The sequence below is a fragment of the Enoplosus armatus genome, chromosome 21, assembly GCF_043641665.1.
Source record: "Enoplosus armatus isolate fEnoArm2 chromosome 21, fEnoArm2.hap1, whole genome shotgun sequence".
Taxonomy (NCBI): domain Eukaryota; kingdom Metazoa; phylum Chordata; class Actinopteri; order Centrarchiformes; family Enoplosidae; genus Enoplosus; species Enoplosus armatus.
Genome location: NC_092200.1, coordinates 17,916,635 through 17,932,754, shown reverse-complemented (window position 1 = coordinate 17,932,754; position 16,120 = coordinate 17,916,635). Strand labels below are relative to the sequence as shown.

The following is a 16,120-nucleotide window of genomic DNA, read 5'->3' as shown; positions in this document are numbered from 1 at the left end:
TACTCTGTGATTAGTGGGTGGCTGCGAGGTAGGCCTGATCCGTGACCACCCTACCCATCGCTCCTGGACGGCTGGCAAAATGGAACAGGAACATATCAGGCAGACAGAGGAGTGTGGAAAATATGAACTCACTAGAGGGAAGGCTGTCTCCCAAGAGACCCATAAGAAAAAAAAAACAAGTTAACCTACAGTATACATTACAACAGTACTGGTGTAGAGACACGGACTGTTGCTAGGCAGACCTCCCTCTGCTTCTAGTGGCAGCACTAAGCTCCAGTGATTTTTGTATTTTGAATATTCCTCCTGTAACAAATTTTTTTTATCAACGCCTAAAATGGGCCCATCAAGGACCCTGACGTATATCCTATGACAGTGCTGCATCAATGGGCCCATCAAGGACCCTGACGTATATCCTATGACAGTGCTGCATCAGGTGTAGCTGCTAGGGTGCCAAGGACCCGAGCACCCGAGTCACACCAGCGTTGAAACGGCGTCATTTTGGAACAAAATGGGTTCGTTTCAACGGGAACCTCTGCCATCGGGATCTGCTAAGAGGGGACATCTCACAAAGAGTTGACGGAACTGATAAACGTAGTGAAGTGGACGTGCTGACCCGTATATGAAAAGTAGGACTGCAGTTCATGAAACATGACGCTGTCATTGAAGAAGTGGAGGTTGAAAGGTTCAGCTCCAGTCACACGCTTGTTGTCCATCTATGTATAATGTTTTCATTATCGATTAATCGGTGAATGTGTTGGTATTTCCCAGAGCCCGAAGTGACGCCTTCAAATTGCTTCTTTTGTCCCACCAACAGTCCAAACCCCCCCCCCCAAAGGCTCTTCAAGAGAAGCAGCATATTCTCACATTTAAAGAGCTGGAAGATTGAAAAAATGACTGAAACGATTCAGCGACCATCAAAACAGTTGGCAACTAATACTAAAACCGTACTGATCTAACAGCAAAGTGGGGGGGGGGTGGGGGGGGCGTCTAAAGTGCAATGATGGCTTCTCTGTGGTATCGCTGGTACTTGAATATGCAGATAAAATCCTTTCACGCGCTCCGTTCCGTCACTCACAATATACCGGTACTATAACTTAGAAAATGGAAACAATGGGCCTCAGCTGTACCTGTGCTTTAATATGTACAATAATACTGTTATGATCTCACTACATTAAAAAAAAAAAAAAAAAGAAATTGCAGGAGTAATGGTCTTTTTCTTCTTCGGGCGTGTTGGTCATGAGCGCGATAACAACCGTGTCAAAGAGCGACTTCCAAGTGTAATCAAGATGAGGCGTCCCTGACGGGATTACGCAGTAGGCCGAAGGTTACTCTTGCAGGAACCTGGACTCGAGCCGGAACGTGGCTCGCACTGGGCTTTATTTCAGACATTTCTCAAGTTGTCTGCGAATGCTTGGACCAGTCTCTTGTTTATCGATGCTGCTACAACCTGCCTTTCGTTGGCCTCAAGCTGGAGGTCAGAGTGAGGCGCTGTCATTGAGGAGGAGAGGTTCAGTGTCGGCCTACAGCATATAGTGAGACTACTGGTTAAGTCTGGGCCAAAGGTTAAGAAAAGTGAAAAACATAAGGGAATAAGTTCAAGCGCTGGGGGGGGGGGGGGGGGGTTTGAGAGCTGATGTGTGCTGCTGGACGGTCCACCTCTGTCTGTGTGTGTGTGTGTTGTGTGGGGGTATGGCAGTGTGTGTGTGTGTGTGTGTGAGGCTGTGGAATGTTTTTTGTAATGTGTACTTGATATATATATGTAGTATAATTTTGATTGAATAGACATATAGGTTGTGATTGGCTGCAGGAGATTAACAATTCATAAGGCAAGATATTTTTTTTTTTTTGATACAGTGTTAAAAAACCAATGAGCTCTTTTTGAAGGGACTTTATAATTTGATAAAAAAAAACATGAGCCCCAAAAAGGAGGACATTTACAATTGTATAAGAGAATGAGCCCATTCAGGGACATTAATAGTTTGATAATATAATGAGCCTCTTTGGGACATTTCATAATAATAATAATAATAATAATAATAATAATAAGTCTGAAGACCGGCAGGGACAGTTTGTTTGCATAAGCACTGGACAATAATTTGAGAAGTTAAAGGGAAAGAAAATCTCCTGATAAAGAGTATTAAAATGTGTTCTTCTGTGGTTGGTGGATTGCGCAGAAAGCAGAGGAGAAGATTGGATGGTTAAAGGATAAACTCTGTATTTCGGCTGTTGATTGGGAAGATGTGGTTCTGGCTTTTGGGTGTACCTCGCCTCTGTCTTTGTGCTTCACACACTGAGTTGATTTTTCTTGAGGAGAGTTGGGCCGGACGTTCGCTCCCCGACAGTCAGTGTAAACTGGAAGTCTTTGTTACTTTCAAGAGGCGGAGAAAAGGGTGGTGTCTCATTTTTGAAGGCGACTTTTTCTTTCTTAAAAGGGACAGAGAACTAGAGGTCACGCCAGATTGAAATTATATTAAAATACTTTTTCTTTAAATTCATAAATTGATAAAAAAAATGTATGTATAAATATAATGAACTGTGATACATTTAATTAATTAAAATTGTTTAAAGAGAAACTCTTATAAAAAATATACTTATTATGACAGAATAAAATAACTTGATGGTACATAGAGTGTGCAAACTTCATTGAATTATTCATTGTCAGATATGCAAAGAGCAAGGGTAAGAATAAGACATTGAAAATGTTGTTTTGTTTTCTCTTTTTCTTCCTCTACCCAACTATGAGGGTATGAGAGTGGGGGAAGACAGGAGGTGGAAAGTGTTTGAATTTGGACCTTCCAAGAGACAGATGAGGAAAACATCCGGCAGTTCTTCACATCCATCAAGGCTTGCGGACGACAGCATGTGTGGATCCTGAATCCAGCTCAATCAAGGCCAGTGTATTTATCCACAAACTCTTTTAACAAATATCTGTAGTCACCTACATACTTATACACTCACTTATAACTAATATTATTTCAAAATAGTCACACTACTTTCCTTTTCAATTATTGGTATTTAGTTTGGAGGTTCATAAAATACATATAGGGGATATATATATATATTACACTTGGAGGCTTGGCAACGGACTGATCAACTGATGCATTTAATCTAACAGTGGAGCAGTATTGATTTAATTACTTATTTGTGAACGGTTGATTTGTTTCAAATGCAGTTGAAAGCTGCAGAAGAGGATTTCAATGTCTGAGCATGGTCTTGTTTGATTTGAGTTAAGATTAAGTGTTGAAATAATTTGGCAATTTAAGATTTTGTTTTTGGTTCTTTGGTTTCCTTTGAGGTTTGGCAAATTCAGTAGTTTTTCTGGATTGTTTGTGATAATAAGGTGCTTTCATAAATATACTTTTAATTTGTTTTTGATATAAGACGAGAGTACAGGGAAGCCATCACAATGTCAAAGATGGACACTAAAATTATGAAAGCAATTACCCCTGTTGATGAAGTACGGAAGAATAATCCTCTTGTCAAAGGTGTTTCAGAAATGTCGAAAAAATGGAGCAAGCGTTGGCCGGACATTGATCAACCCTGGCCAGTGGAAGGCACTCTCAACCCAGATGTGATTAAAACAATGCAAGTGCTGGTGGCTCCTTATAAAGTAGGGCAAAAGAAAGGTAAGAAGGGACAAAAACGTATGGACAAGAGACGGACCGAGCTTGGCATTTTGCAGTTTGAGAGTGAGGGACAGAAAGTAGTAAAAGCCGCAAAGGAAAGGAGAGAAAGAACGGAAGAAGAGATAGGGAAAAATGTGAAGGAAACAGAAAAGTTCATGGCAAAGGTCAATGCTCCCTTCTCACATACTGCCTCAGTAAAGAAGCCCCCACCTTATGAGGAAAAGGTGCAGCTCACTGATGTGTATCCTCAGCTCCCAGTGATCAGCCAGGAGGGCAATTACCACATCAAAGATGAAGACGAGCGAATAATCGAAACGGGAAAAGCCAAAACAACCATAGAAATATATCCGACCTCCAAATCCAAGAAGAAGAAGAAGACACGCCGGAGAGGTTTGAGTGGACTGAGGTTCAAAAGGATGGAGTTGGGAGATGAGAGTCAGAATGACTCGGATGAGGCCATTGGGGGATACAGCCAAGCAGTCAAAAAGATGTTGACTAAAGCAGAAGGAAAGAGGATGTAGATCAGTAAGGAGTCCAGAAGAGACTTGGAGGATGAGGGTCTTTCATTTCTTTTCCCTACAGCATCCAGTACTGGGAAAGAAGACGAGAGACAACAGGTCCTAAGAGAGGTTGAGAACACTCTGGGCAGACGTCAATTGGACCTGGAAGAATCTGTCTGCACGGAGCGCCGACAGGCATTGAAGAAGCAGATACAGGACCTGCGGGCAAGGTCGCGTGGGAGGTAGAGCGGGGGTTGGGGTTTCGATCACCACATGTCGAAGTGTCTTTGAGCATTGTCCTGTGCTTTGGGAACCTTCTTGAGGTTGAAAAGCACTATATAAGTGGGACCATAATCACATTACTGCTGTCTTATCAAATGTTCTGCTGTTGCTTTTGCAGGCATATATGATATTCACACCTTCGGTTATATATCTTATATTGTTTGAACATTATTTTATACAAAAAAAAAGTGTTTATTGATAAGCTGTTATACTATAACAAACTGAGTGAAATATGTATTTTCAACACAGACAAACAAGGTGCTTCCATTCGGGCCATGTTGCTCATTGTAACAGTGTCACAATTGCCCCCTATCTTGTGCTGGATTGTGTGTGTGTGTGTGTGTGTGTGTGTGTGTGTGTGTGTGTGTGTGTGTGTGTGTTCAATTAAATATTGTGATTTCAACCAAAACAGGTGGCATTTCTGTTCGGGGATCAATATGTGGATCCAACAGAACTCAAACTGGATCATGACTGGGATCACTTCAGTTCACACTAAGCTGAGCCGGTTTTTAAAGAGGGATCGGTCATGTGGTCATGGATTGTCGTTACCCTTTTGTGTTTTTTTCTTTCTTTTTTTTTTATTGTGTCATCGTTTGTGTTTTGTGCTGTTTTTTTTTTTTTACTGTATGTTATTGTTGAGTTTGGTGTATTTTTAAAAAAAACCCCGTGGGGCAGTGCAAAGTAGCTTAGGCTATGAATTCTGTGGTATGTGACATTGGTACTATCAATATATGAATAAACATTCAATGAATAACCCGATCGCTAGCTTATCATGGGGCTGTAATACTACATGTGTAATGGCTGGAGCTGTGTATTGGCAAGAAAAATAGGGCGAGGGCGAACTGTAACACAGGAGGGCATTACAAGTCTGCCATTTAAATGCGATTGTCTTTGTCCTCGTGGGAATAAAGACGCAGGAAAAGCCGTCGCCTAGCTACACCAGAGACTCGCACATACACAGCTTTCTGTCTCTCACACACACACACAAATACACTTTCCAACTTCCAACCCTCCCGTCTCTAGTTGCGATAAACAGAGCACAGGTGTGCATCCGTCTACCCGTGGCCTCCTCCCACTGCTCCATACATCCCTCACCCCTCCCCTCCCCTTGGTCATTGTCTCCACACAGACTCCACCTCAGCTCCTCTCAGCTGAGTAGCAGCGTTGTATTACTCATGTTTTTCACTCAGCTGTATTTATAAGTAGAGTGGAAACTGATCGTTTCGTTGCAATGGAACATGTTGTGTTGCTGCTGCTGCTGCTGCTGCTGCTGCTTCTGCTGCATGTCCCTCCGGTGGTCAGGTGCTACAGCTCAGGTCTGGTTATGGAAAGCTGTGAAGACATGCGACCCCGCCACTCTGGGCTGAGCCCGCAGGCCGAACCCGCAGCCTTCGCCGTCACTGCGGACCACAGCAGCTACAGACTCGGAGAGGAGGTGAAAGGTGAGCGTCCAAACCGGGCATTAGAAGCTATTATGCATTAAGCCTGAAGGAGAGGACAGTCCCAACTTAAAGCACTACTACACAAGTGTGTTCTGTTGAAGGGTCAGTCCACCTCTCTTTCCTCCGGCGGCATCTAGTTTTGGATTTCAGAACTATCTGTTCAAGAGTCAACTGCAAAGATTTGTTCACTCTTATAGATGACTTATCCTGAGTAGCGCACAAACGACAAGCTCGTGCGTTTAGTTGATCAGATGATTAACGAACAACTTTTCCATAATCAATGAATGTTTTATGTCATCTGTCAAGTATGAAGCCAAGCCCTTTTTTGGGTTCCTCTCGTATTCCCTCCTGCTGCTTTTCTCTGTTTTATGTCATTGTAAATATAATACATGTGTTTTCTGCCAGATGTCACCTTGGGCTCTGCATGTTTTGGCATTTTATAGACCAAAAAAAAAAATCTATTATTCGAATAAACAATGTAATATTGAATTGATCGTGAAACGGTTGGCAGTGTACTGAAAATGAGTGAGCATGCTAACACAAGTGCTTTTCCGGGCTGTGGACACTGACCTGGAATGTTTCCCCCCCCTCCCTCCTCCTCCCTCAGTTCAGCTCCAGGCTCCGGCCTCCACGCCATTCATTGGTTTCCTGTTACAGGCAAGAGAGGTGGGGGGGCGGTCTGCTGTGGGCTCCTTCGCCCTGACAACAGGGGCCGCTCAGCTCCTCGCGTGCAGCCAGAGACCTGTGAGTTTTCCTCCCACGCACCACGCCATGAGAGAACTCCTGCGCATTGTCTCGCTCGCTGCTGGAATGGTTCCTCATTTGTCCACGGAATCAACATTCACACTAATAAGAAATAAGCCAGAGGAATAGTAACTGTGTGCCACTGTGGCGTATTTTGGAATTGTCCATTGATACATACAGAGGTACACAAAAATATTTGAAGAATAAATTCTATACATATGGGAGTTCCTGAAGCCCTAACATCTGAAAGCTTAGATTATGGTGGTTCAAGCCGGAAATGTTCCCAACTAACGACTGGATTGAAATAATATACAGTAACACAAAAACAACAGGAAAATTGGGGGGAAAACGTATCATGTATGTGACACCTTTCACTGTCACAATCAAAAGAGAAACACGTTAAATGACAATTATTCACATTTTTCTTCTTTGACAACGGAATGATTTGGAATTTTCATTGTGACGTGAACGTTCCACGCCGCACTGAAATCAAGTCACGGCACAAAGATAACGAAGCGAAGAGGCGCGTTGCGTTTCAGTGTCCAGAGAGCGGCGTCGACCGGCCAACACTAAAGCACCGTCTTTAGTTTTCCTGAGGAGGTGCATGGGAACGTTTTCTTTCCCGAGATGGACATGAAGAAACAATCGGGGAAATTAAAGGTGGAAAACATATGATGACTTCCTTTTCTATCTCTGTCTCCCTCTTTCTCTCTTTCTGTGTGTGTGTGTGTGTGTGTCGCATCCAGAACTCAGCTGTATCCCACAGCTCAGAATCTGTTAAGACCTCCATTCACGTGACATGGACATCGGAAGCCACAGCATCCGCAAAACCCATTCGGTTCCAGTAAGGTCGAAATTAACTATTTTGTCATGAAAAAGTGAGCCGTTATTATTAAAAACCTCTTTCGTGTTTCTACCTTGACTCATGAAAACCGGTTCTGGTGTATCTGCAGTGCGTCCTTCGTGCAGAATTACAGGACATTCTGGGTTGATGTTGCGAGTCCTGCCTTGACCTTCACTAATGACAGTGCTGGCGGATCTACAAGCCCCCCCACTAAGCCAACAACGACAGCTACAACACAACAACCTGCTGTAAGTCATAACGAACGATCAGAACGGGGTAGGAAACGAGCTAACTGCCTGACACACCCACCAGCCAGTACAGCTTAAAAAAAGGACACACTCCAATCTTCACAGGGTAGAAAACAATTAGATTAGAATATAGTGAAAGGTCCAGGTGTTGTGGAAACACTGCACAGAGCCCAAACCCCGATTTGACCCCTGCTCATCAGGAATCCAATCCCTTTCACAATTTGCCTTATTGCCTTTTCTAACCGGCCTTTAAGCTCTCGCTATCTTGCTCGTGTTTACTTAACGTGGCTTCAATGAACTGATAATGATCTTTAAAGACCGCTATCCTGGATGGTTCCGACTGATGTTCTGCTCTTTGGAGAGCTGTTAACAACTCCAATGCCACTGATGCCCTCATTCTTGCTTCTTGCCAGCCAGGGCTCGGTATTGAGTCTTAACACTTATCTTTTTTTTGGTGTCTCTGGATAAAGAACTGTATGTTTATGGCATTGACTATCAAAAACTGTCAGTGCCAGTTTCAGTTTTTGCCAAAAAAAATCCTGTATTACAGTCAATTACATTTTTAAGCGTCCAATACTAACATTTTTTCCAGTTCCTTCTTTCTGCAATATTTGTGCTTGGAAACTCAAGTAAGGTTTAAGTTGGGGAAAGAGCGTAGTTACAGTTGAAAAACTGAGAGTTTTCCAGGATGCAAGGTGCACCGAGCCGGGCTGAACTGTGTTTCTGCGGTTGTAGTGACATGATTGTGCAGCTTTAGTCTCTTTTCCTGCAGAAAAGCATCTCCAGTGCAGACTGCGGTGTCACCAAGGTGTGTTTCAGTCAGCCCTCAAACTGCGACCCCGCAGTCGGCGCCGGCTGTTATTTCATGTCGGCCACCATGTCGTCTCCCGGTGACGCGGCCGTCCGCTATGAGGTGACAGGTCCTTCGGATGGATACGTCTCTTTTGGATTCTCGGATGATCGGATGATGGTAATGCGAAGACAAAACGTTTAATTCCATAACTCTAGCTCTTGACATACTTGTTCGCATACTTCCTTTTGAACTTTGTGTGTACCCGGAGGATTAAAAAGTATATCCATCAGAGGGCAGATCAGGCAATATTGGGATAGTGTCCTTTTTTCCTTCCTTTCCTTTTGCAGCCCCTTTACTTAATTCCATCTTGTGGATGGGCAGCAGTACTTTTTGGGAGACACGCAAAGAAACCGACCTCTGAAGGAATGCTAATACACATTGATGGGCTTTTTGGGCCATCGTGCTCACACAAACACGTTAAAAGCAAGAACATTATGAGTATAACATTAAGTTAGGCCAAGATCAAGATTTTTCAACAGCGCTCCATTGAATATTCAGCAGATTTTTTTTTTGCCTTTGTCCAACATGAAGGAAGGTGATCAGTCTTTCCGTCCATAGCCTTTCACACTTTCCTCCAAAGCCGATGTCCAGATTTCAGTTTCTTTGGCTTTTCATAAATCGACGTTTCTTGTAGTACCTACTTCAGGCAAAATGTTGGGACCTAAGCAAGCAATGCTTTCCAGATGAACCATCTGTATGCTAAGGATAACATTTGTCATTCCTAAAGCCCCGTCTGACCAGACAATCAAGAGTACGCTCAGTAATTGAGCTTTAGAGAGTATGCAGCAGTATTGTTATTAACTGGTGAAAGCATGCGTTTTTTTTTCATTCTTCCCTCTGTCTTTCCTCAGGGAAATGATGACATTTATGTTTGTGGCATAGGCAGTAACGGCCTGGTGCAGTTGCAGCATGCCTTCTCAACAGGACGAACAGCTCCACGAGCCCTTCCTCTGGTACTGAAGTTCCTCTGAATCCACTGATACATATCTGGTCATGGCGTACGCCCAGACTTTTGCTTGTCAGACCACGAAATATTCCGTGCTTTGTCACTGCTCGCACGATGAGTGAACTGCCAAGTGTGTGACTGTGTGAATCCAACTTGATGTTGAAACGATTTCTGTCCACTGTCCACCAGGGGAATGTTTCCGATGTCAGAGCGTCAGTGCAGGACAGGGTGATCAGCTGTTCCTTCACCTCCACGAACGCTGTTTCTACTCAGAGGACCACTGGCTTCAACGAAACCTACCATCTCATGTTTGCCCACGGACCCAGCAGCAATGGTAATGAAGGCGTTGTGTAATGGCGAACGGGGGTCAAGATGTTACGAGAACAAGGGAGTCCGAACGTTTCACGCACAGGGGCCACATGAGCAAATTCACGAGTCTTTTCATTTGAGAATCTACTAGAGGGTTTTATCGCTATTAAATTTCACTCATCAGTATATTTCACTCCTAACGGGAACAGTGGCGCCGGGCCTTGGACCGCAGAATCGCTGTCCTGTCAGTCTTGTAGTAGATTCAGTCATCTTGGACCTCGGTTTGCAGTTCAATAGGCTCCAACTGCACTTCCTCCTGTACTCCTTCCACGTCAACAGAGAAAGGGTTCGAGAACAGAACATGAACGTCCTTCTCGCCGGCGGTGAAATCTCGAAAGTGTTTGTTAAATTCTCTCAATCAGCGACGCGTGCGCAGTCGCATGTTTCCCTATTTTCACAGAAATGTTGGCTTCGGGAAAGTGGAGATCATTTCCTGCGGAGTTGGCGAGTGTGCATTGTTTTGCCTCTGAAAAAGTCAAAGCTTCTCAACAAATGACTTCACGTGTGCATATATTTGCAGACATTAACACAAGACCATGTTTTCCTTGCAAGCTTTGTCCAATGTGTTCAGATGGCCCGAGGGAGCAACTAAAACAGTGAGGTCTGCCGACCACGCTCAGGAAATAGATCTGCTCCGGGACTGTCCCACCGCTAAGCCAGTTTCACGTTTGATTCGTGACGGCAAAGCCTGAAACTCCTGGTGATCAAAGGAGATGAATCGCTTTCGCCACGGTACTCAACCCAGCTGAGCATTCCCTGACGCGCGATCCAATCCAATTTCACGGCCTCTCCTCCAGGAACTTTTGCTGCGCACCGGGGGATGCCGTTCCATCCCACTTCCCACTCACCTGTCACGGGCCTGAGCGCCACCGGTCGTATCCTCGCACCTAATTTCTCCCACGGGAAGTTGACGTCATGGATGGCGTCTGACGTAGCATCAAAAATGATACTTCCTGTTGTCTCGAAATCCTAGCAAAAGAAACAGCTGAGCAGCGTCTGCAGTGTTGTGCTTTCATCATGACTGCTGTATAAACTGTATAATGGAGAGAAACAAAAACTGAAAAATTGTGCGTTGACAAAGATCAGAAACTTAATGCATTTATTTATTATTTATGTTTAAATTGATAGTTCCTTGAAGGATAAATCCAGTTTATTACAATATGGATCTTATTTTCATAGTTTTGGCCATCACTCCTATCAGTAATAATAATAATGATAATAATAACGTATAGCGCTCAACAAGGTAATTGCCCACTGCCGTGGCTGTTGCCAGACAATATTGGACAATTGGACGTTTTTGTAATTCTTGTTTTCTGCAGCAACTACAGTGTGGTTGAGGTTAGGGGAATCCTGTGGTTGCGGAAAATAAACTATTGTTCGTTTATTGGCCATAGACTAAATTCATGGGTAGAGTTAGGCGGCTAAAAAAAACTTGGGCTGGTGAGATTTCATTTTTTTTTTTTTATTGTCTAATGACAAGACTGAAACCAACGTCTCTGGTGTTCGTCCATCTCTCAACGCCTTCTCACTTCCCCACTCCGTCTGTGAATCCCAGTCCCAAGCCCGCTGGCTTCTGGTGAAGACGTAAATCCTTAAAAACAGCTCACACATATATAGTCTCATTTTTAAAGAAACCGTCGGACACAGGAGAAGAAATAGTGCACGTGCTGACTATTTTCAGTGGCGGATTAATACACATTTTGGTGAGTATTTCTGGGTCAAAATAAACTACAGTGTGTGTGTGTGTGTGTGTGTTCATAGTAGTGAAGGAACATGTCACCCAGAGCAAACAGTGTGGTTCAACGTATTTTTTAATAGTTTTTGGACAAGAATGGAGGCACAGAGGACTAACACAGATCAGCCTTTGGATACACGCACACAATGCTTGTTGGTAGGATATAGTCATTTGCTGTTGCCAAGGGTAACAATGTGCAGAAAATAACAAGATGAGCAGCAGTTATTAGGAAGCTTTTGTGGTCTCCTAAGCAAACTACTAGCATCCTTCCAAAGCTCAACAAAGAACTGGAGGCGGATCATTCAGCTCCGTCTGTTTTATGCGTCTCCCCTACAGGACGAATCCAGTTCCATACAGGTACCTTCATCAGCACGGACAAGGTAGACATTTCCAGACCTCAGCTCGTCAGAAAAGCTGGACGGCCTCACATCATCAAAGCGCACGGTGAGACCCTGCCCGGAGGGGTGTCGGTGTGACACAAAGTCGGTTTGTCCGACAACCTTGAAAGCTGCTGGACTGCGATAACACAGTCAGGGTCTTAAGAGGACGAGTCCTGATGATTTTCGGTGACCCCTGACCTTTCCTTTAGCACCCTAACCCTAACCCTAACACAGCCAACAGTACGCCACCTAACAACAACCAGCCAACTAGCATGTTGCAAACACAAATCTTGAAACACAAGATTTCAATCATGTAGTTGAAGGCTAATTAATAAAGTGATCATTTAAGTCATGATTACATCTCTTCTCTGAAGGATAGTGCTACAGCCAGTCACCTCCATAGAGAGAACGTTTTGTGTCGGGACAAGGGGAAGAAGTGGGTGTCGGGTGTGTGGTGAGAACTGGGCAGCATTCCAACATTAAATTGTGTTGCAGGAGCATTGATGCTGATAGCCTGGATGACCACGGGATCACTGGGAATGATGGCAGCCCGATATCTCAAAGGGATGGCCAAAGGACAGAACGTGCTGGGAAAAGATGTCTGGTTTCTGGTGAGACTTCATAGATACAACAGTGTACCACATAATTCCTTTTATTTATTCTTTTTTTTTTTTTTAAATGTATCCCACTTTGGGAACATAACCATGAAAACACAACATTTAAGTCAACATCATGTCAGGACGTTACATTCTAAAAGCAAACACACACACACACACACACACACTTGGGAAGTGTTAAATATCATGTCTTTGTAGCTGTGGGGGGAGAGGAAAGTCACAAAGTGTGCTGCATCATAATTTACCAGAGCTGAAAGGATGACTTCAGATTGATGACTTCAGATATTGAATCCAGCTTTCGCCAAAAAAAGGAAATAAATGCATGTGTAATATAGTCACCAGGAAACACACTCATTTGAAAACCAGAGTCAAATGAAAAGATCCACATCAGAGAGGTCCAGGGTGGGTTTTTTTTGTCCAGCTGACTTCTGATTGTCTGAGATTATCGGATCTTGCACGTGGGCTCCTGAGCTCTTGCATGTGTTCGGCGTCATCTTGTGGCATTTGTGTTCCTGCAGGTCCACGTTGCGCTGATGAGTGTGACGGTAGCTGCCACGGTCATCGCCTTCATCCTCTCCTTCTCACATGTCAAGGCCTGGTCTGGGGTCAGTACACCGGCGCTTCGCAGCCTCCTGTGATGCATTGTTGAGGCTTTATCCTTTTTTTTGAAGCAGTCTTCTTCTCATTGATGGGCTTTTGGGCCTAGATCAGACCTTTCAATTCACTGTATTATAAGCGCTTATGTCATTTGGTAGCTACATGACAACTGGCTTATGTTCATAAAAAAAAAAAAAAAGAAAAAAAGGCAAGTCTTTGCTCTGGGCTGTGAACTGATCTAACATAACTATCACAACCTTTTCTTGTGGTAGAGCACTGGTTATGACACTGTATTCTGAAATATGCATGATTTTGGCCTAGAAATTGCAATATTGCATTATTTTATAATGTAAAGCAGCCCAATTCATTCAATATATCATCGAATATATTGAGAAATGTTACACCCAGCACAGTCAAATTAAAACACTGAATCCGATTTTATCAAACTCTTGAATTTAAGTAAGGCTGCACTTTGCCACCCTAATAATTAATTGCATGATGATTAAATTAATTGTTTTGTCTGATGATGCACGTAACACTTGTTCCTCAAATACTGTCCGAATGGCTGCGATATGTTTTACAGCCATTTGAAGTAAACATATGTAAATGGGTGCGTGTCGGTGACTGTCGGTGTTGCTGTGTGCCGTTCGCAGGGAGCCCATCCTGTGTTAGGCTGCCTGGTTATGATCCTCTCGTTCCTCCAGCCCATAATGGCTCTGCTGCGCTGTGGACCACAACATCCACTGTAGGTACCCTGCTGTGTGTGTGTGTGTGTGTGTGTGTGTGTGACTCACTCAACAACATAGCTGAAACATAGCTGTGAACAGAACCGCAGTTGCACACCTCCAAGTCACTTTGAGAGGTCTTCATTCAGGAGTGCTGGTTGGTGTGGAGACCTCGATTGAGTCCAACATGTAAAGATCACAAAATACTGTAAAGGCTTGTTGTAGGTGTTGAGGCTGAGATTTGACGTGAGGGTGTTCCGTTTCCTCGGTGCTTCTTTCTGACCCTTCTGTTCAAAACACATTGATTCCTTTTATTAAAGCTTTATAGCTTTGCAAAAAAAAAAAAAGTTAAGGGGTTAAGGGATTAAGCCCACCCCTGCCACAGCCCATGCATCAGTCTACCTGGTGAAGACAAAGGACCCTCATCAGCGGACGGAGGTTCCTCAGTCATCATCATGATGATGGATGATGAAGGACGGATGAGGAGAATCCCAGCTCGACTTCAAACCCAGGACACTGCGAAATGAACACTAAGACAATGAGAAGCATTACGGTCTCCTGTGGGTCGATAATGTTTCACGCGCATGAACGCAGGACATTTTAAGCAACAAAACGGCCAGCGCCGCTGTCCTTCTGGTGAGGACAATCTCAGCTTCAGCAGCTGATCTTTTAACGTGTTCCCTCTCTTCTTCTTTGACAGGAGGTTTGTGTTCAACTGGTCACATGCTTTAAATGGAGTGGCAGCAAAGGCTTTATCTGGTAAGCTCTCGTCTCACATTACGCGCTCGAAATGTCTTCGGCTTTCATGGCAACTTCTGCCACAGACATGCCGTCAACCCTTGTTGCAAGTCTTGAAAAGGCTGCATTTACGTTCTTTATTTGTGTTACATCGCGCAGTGGCGGCCATATTTACAGGCCTGAAGTTAATTGACAGCACTCTGGACCAATGGCTGATGAAGGTGATGGGTGGTTTTGTTGGCTGGGAAGCTTTGTCCTACATCCTGCTGGATGTCCATTTAAAATGGAAGGTTAACAGTACAGGTAAATACACATTCTTATCCTTTTTTTTGCCGGAACCCTCTTGTATTTGTCAGGATTCTTCTTCTTCTTCTTTCCTTTTCTTCTTCCTCCTTGTGCCCTATGAATACCTGGGTCTCAGAAACCATAACAGCTACAGATGGTGGCTCCATGACAACAAACTTTACATTTTGCTTGGAAAACTGCGATGTGAGGCACTGAATGTGATGGATTTACTGTTTATCAGACCTCAAATGAGACAAGAAGTAGGTTGGGAAAAAAAACGATAGATGCCGCAGGAGTTTTCTGGGGGCCGGGCCTCACTGACTACTTTACAAAAACACATAGCTTTTATAACTTTATTCACTGATTTTGGTGAAACTAGATCATATTTTATGAAGACAAATGTTGCTCTGATGTCCTCCGGCTGCTCTGCCTCAACTGTCTGGGAGTTTCCCGGACGGGTGAACTGTAGCTGCCGTTAGCAACAAGTAAAGCCATCTGCCCATCAAGAAACTAACGAAGAAATACGTGCCATAGGAAAAACTGTTGGAAACCGAGTATTCAGAGCAGCCTGAAGCCTGAGCTTGTTTTGAACTCTTTGAGTATCCTGCAGCAGCTTTAACTCTTCTCTTTTCTTTGGATTACAGCTACTTTGGAATCAAATGTGGTAAGAAAAAAAAAATGCTAAAAGTACATAAACAACCCAACAACAACTTATAATAATATACTTATACTAATAATTTGTAATTGCATTGTTTTGTCAGATAACAGTTGATGTCCTGCTGATGGCTCTGTTCCTCCTGGGAAACTTTACCTTTTTGGCGGCACTGCTGGTTGGAATCGGGATGTCATAAGAAGAGAATGAAGAATGATGATTCTATGATCACATACCAGGAACTGAATTGCCAAACTGAAGTGCGTTTTTTTTAAATGAAACGATTGAACGTATTGTTGTACTGTCTCCCTTGTCGTCCTGTCTACCTCAAAATAAATGAAATAAGATTTCCACGTTTTCGTGTTGTACAGCCACATTTCTTCTTGAATGGTAGATGTAAATAGTTGCACCCTGTAAACATGATAGTTAACTCACAACTTATATGTATTATCTGTAGATTGAGGAAAAAGCCCATAAAGCAACATGCTTGCCGAGTGAATCCTACAAAATGAGATATAATGCAGCAGGAGGTTGAGT

At 43.6% G+C, this 16,120-nt stretch overlaps 1 protein-coding gene across 1 annotated transcript; it reads left to right on the top strand.

The window, feature by feature from the left end:
- Positions 1-3,781: 3,781 nt before the first annotated feature.
- LOC139304652 (putative ferric-chelate reductase 1) lies at positions 3,782-15,782 on the top strand. The gene is made up of 16 exons (XM_070928573.1): positions 3,782-4,016; positions 5,599-5,850; positions 6,458-6,594; positions 7,341-7,438; positions 7,548-7,686; positions 8,459-8,656; positions 9,391-9,492; positions 9,675-9,819; positions 11,926-12,033; positions 12,465-12,580; positions 13,105-13,191; positions 13,837-13,928; positions 14,609-14,667; positions 14,806-14,949; positions 15,576-15,595; positions 15,693-15,782. The coding sequence occupies exons 1-16, from the start codon at positions 3,782-3,784 to the stop codon at positions 15,780-15,782; spliced, it is 2,022 nt and encodes a 673-aa protein (XP_070784674.1).
- The last annotated feature ends 338 nt before the right edge of the window (positions 15,783-16,120 follow it).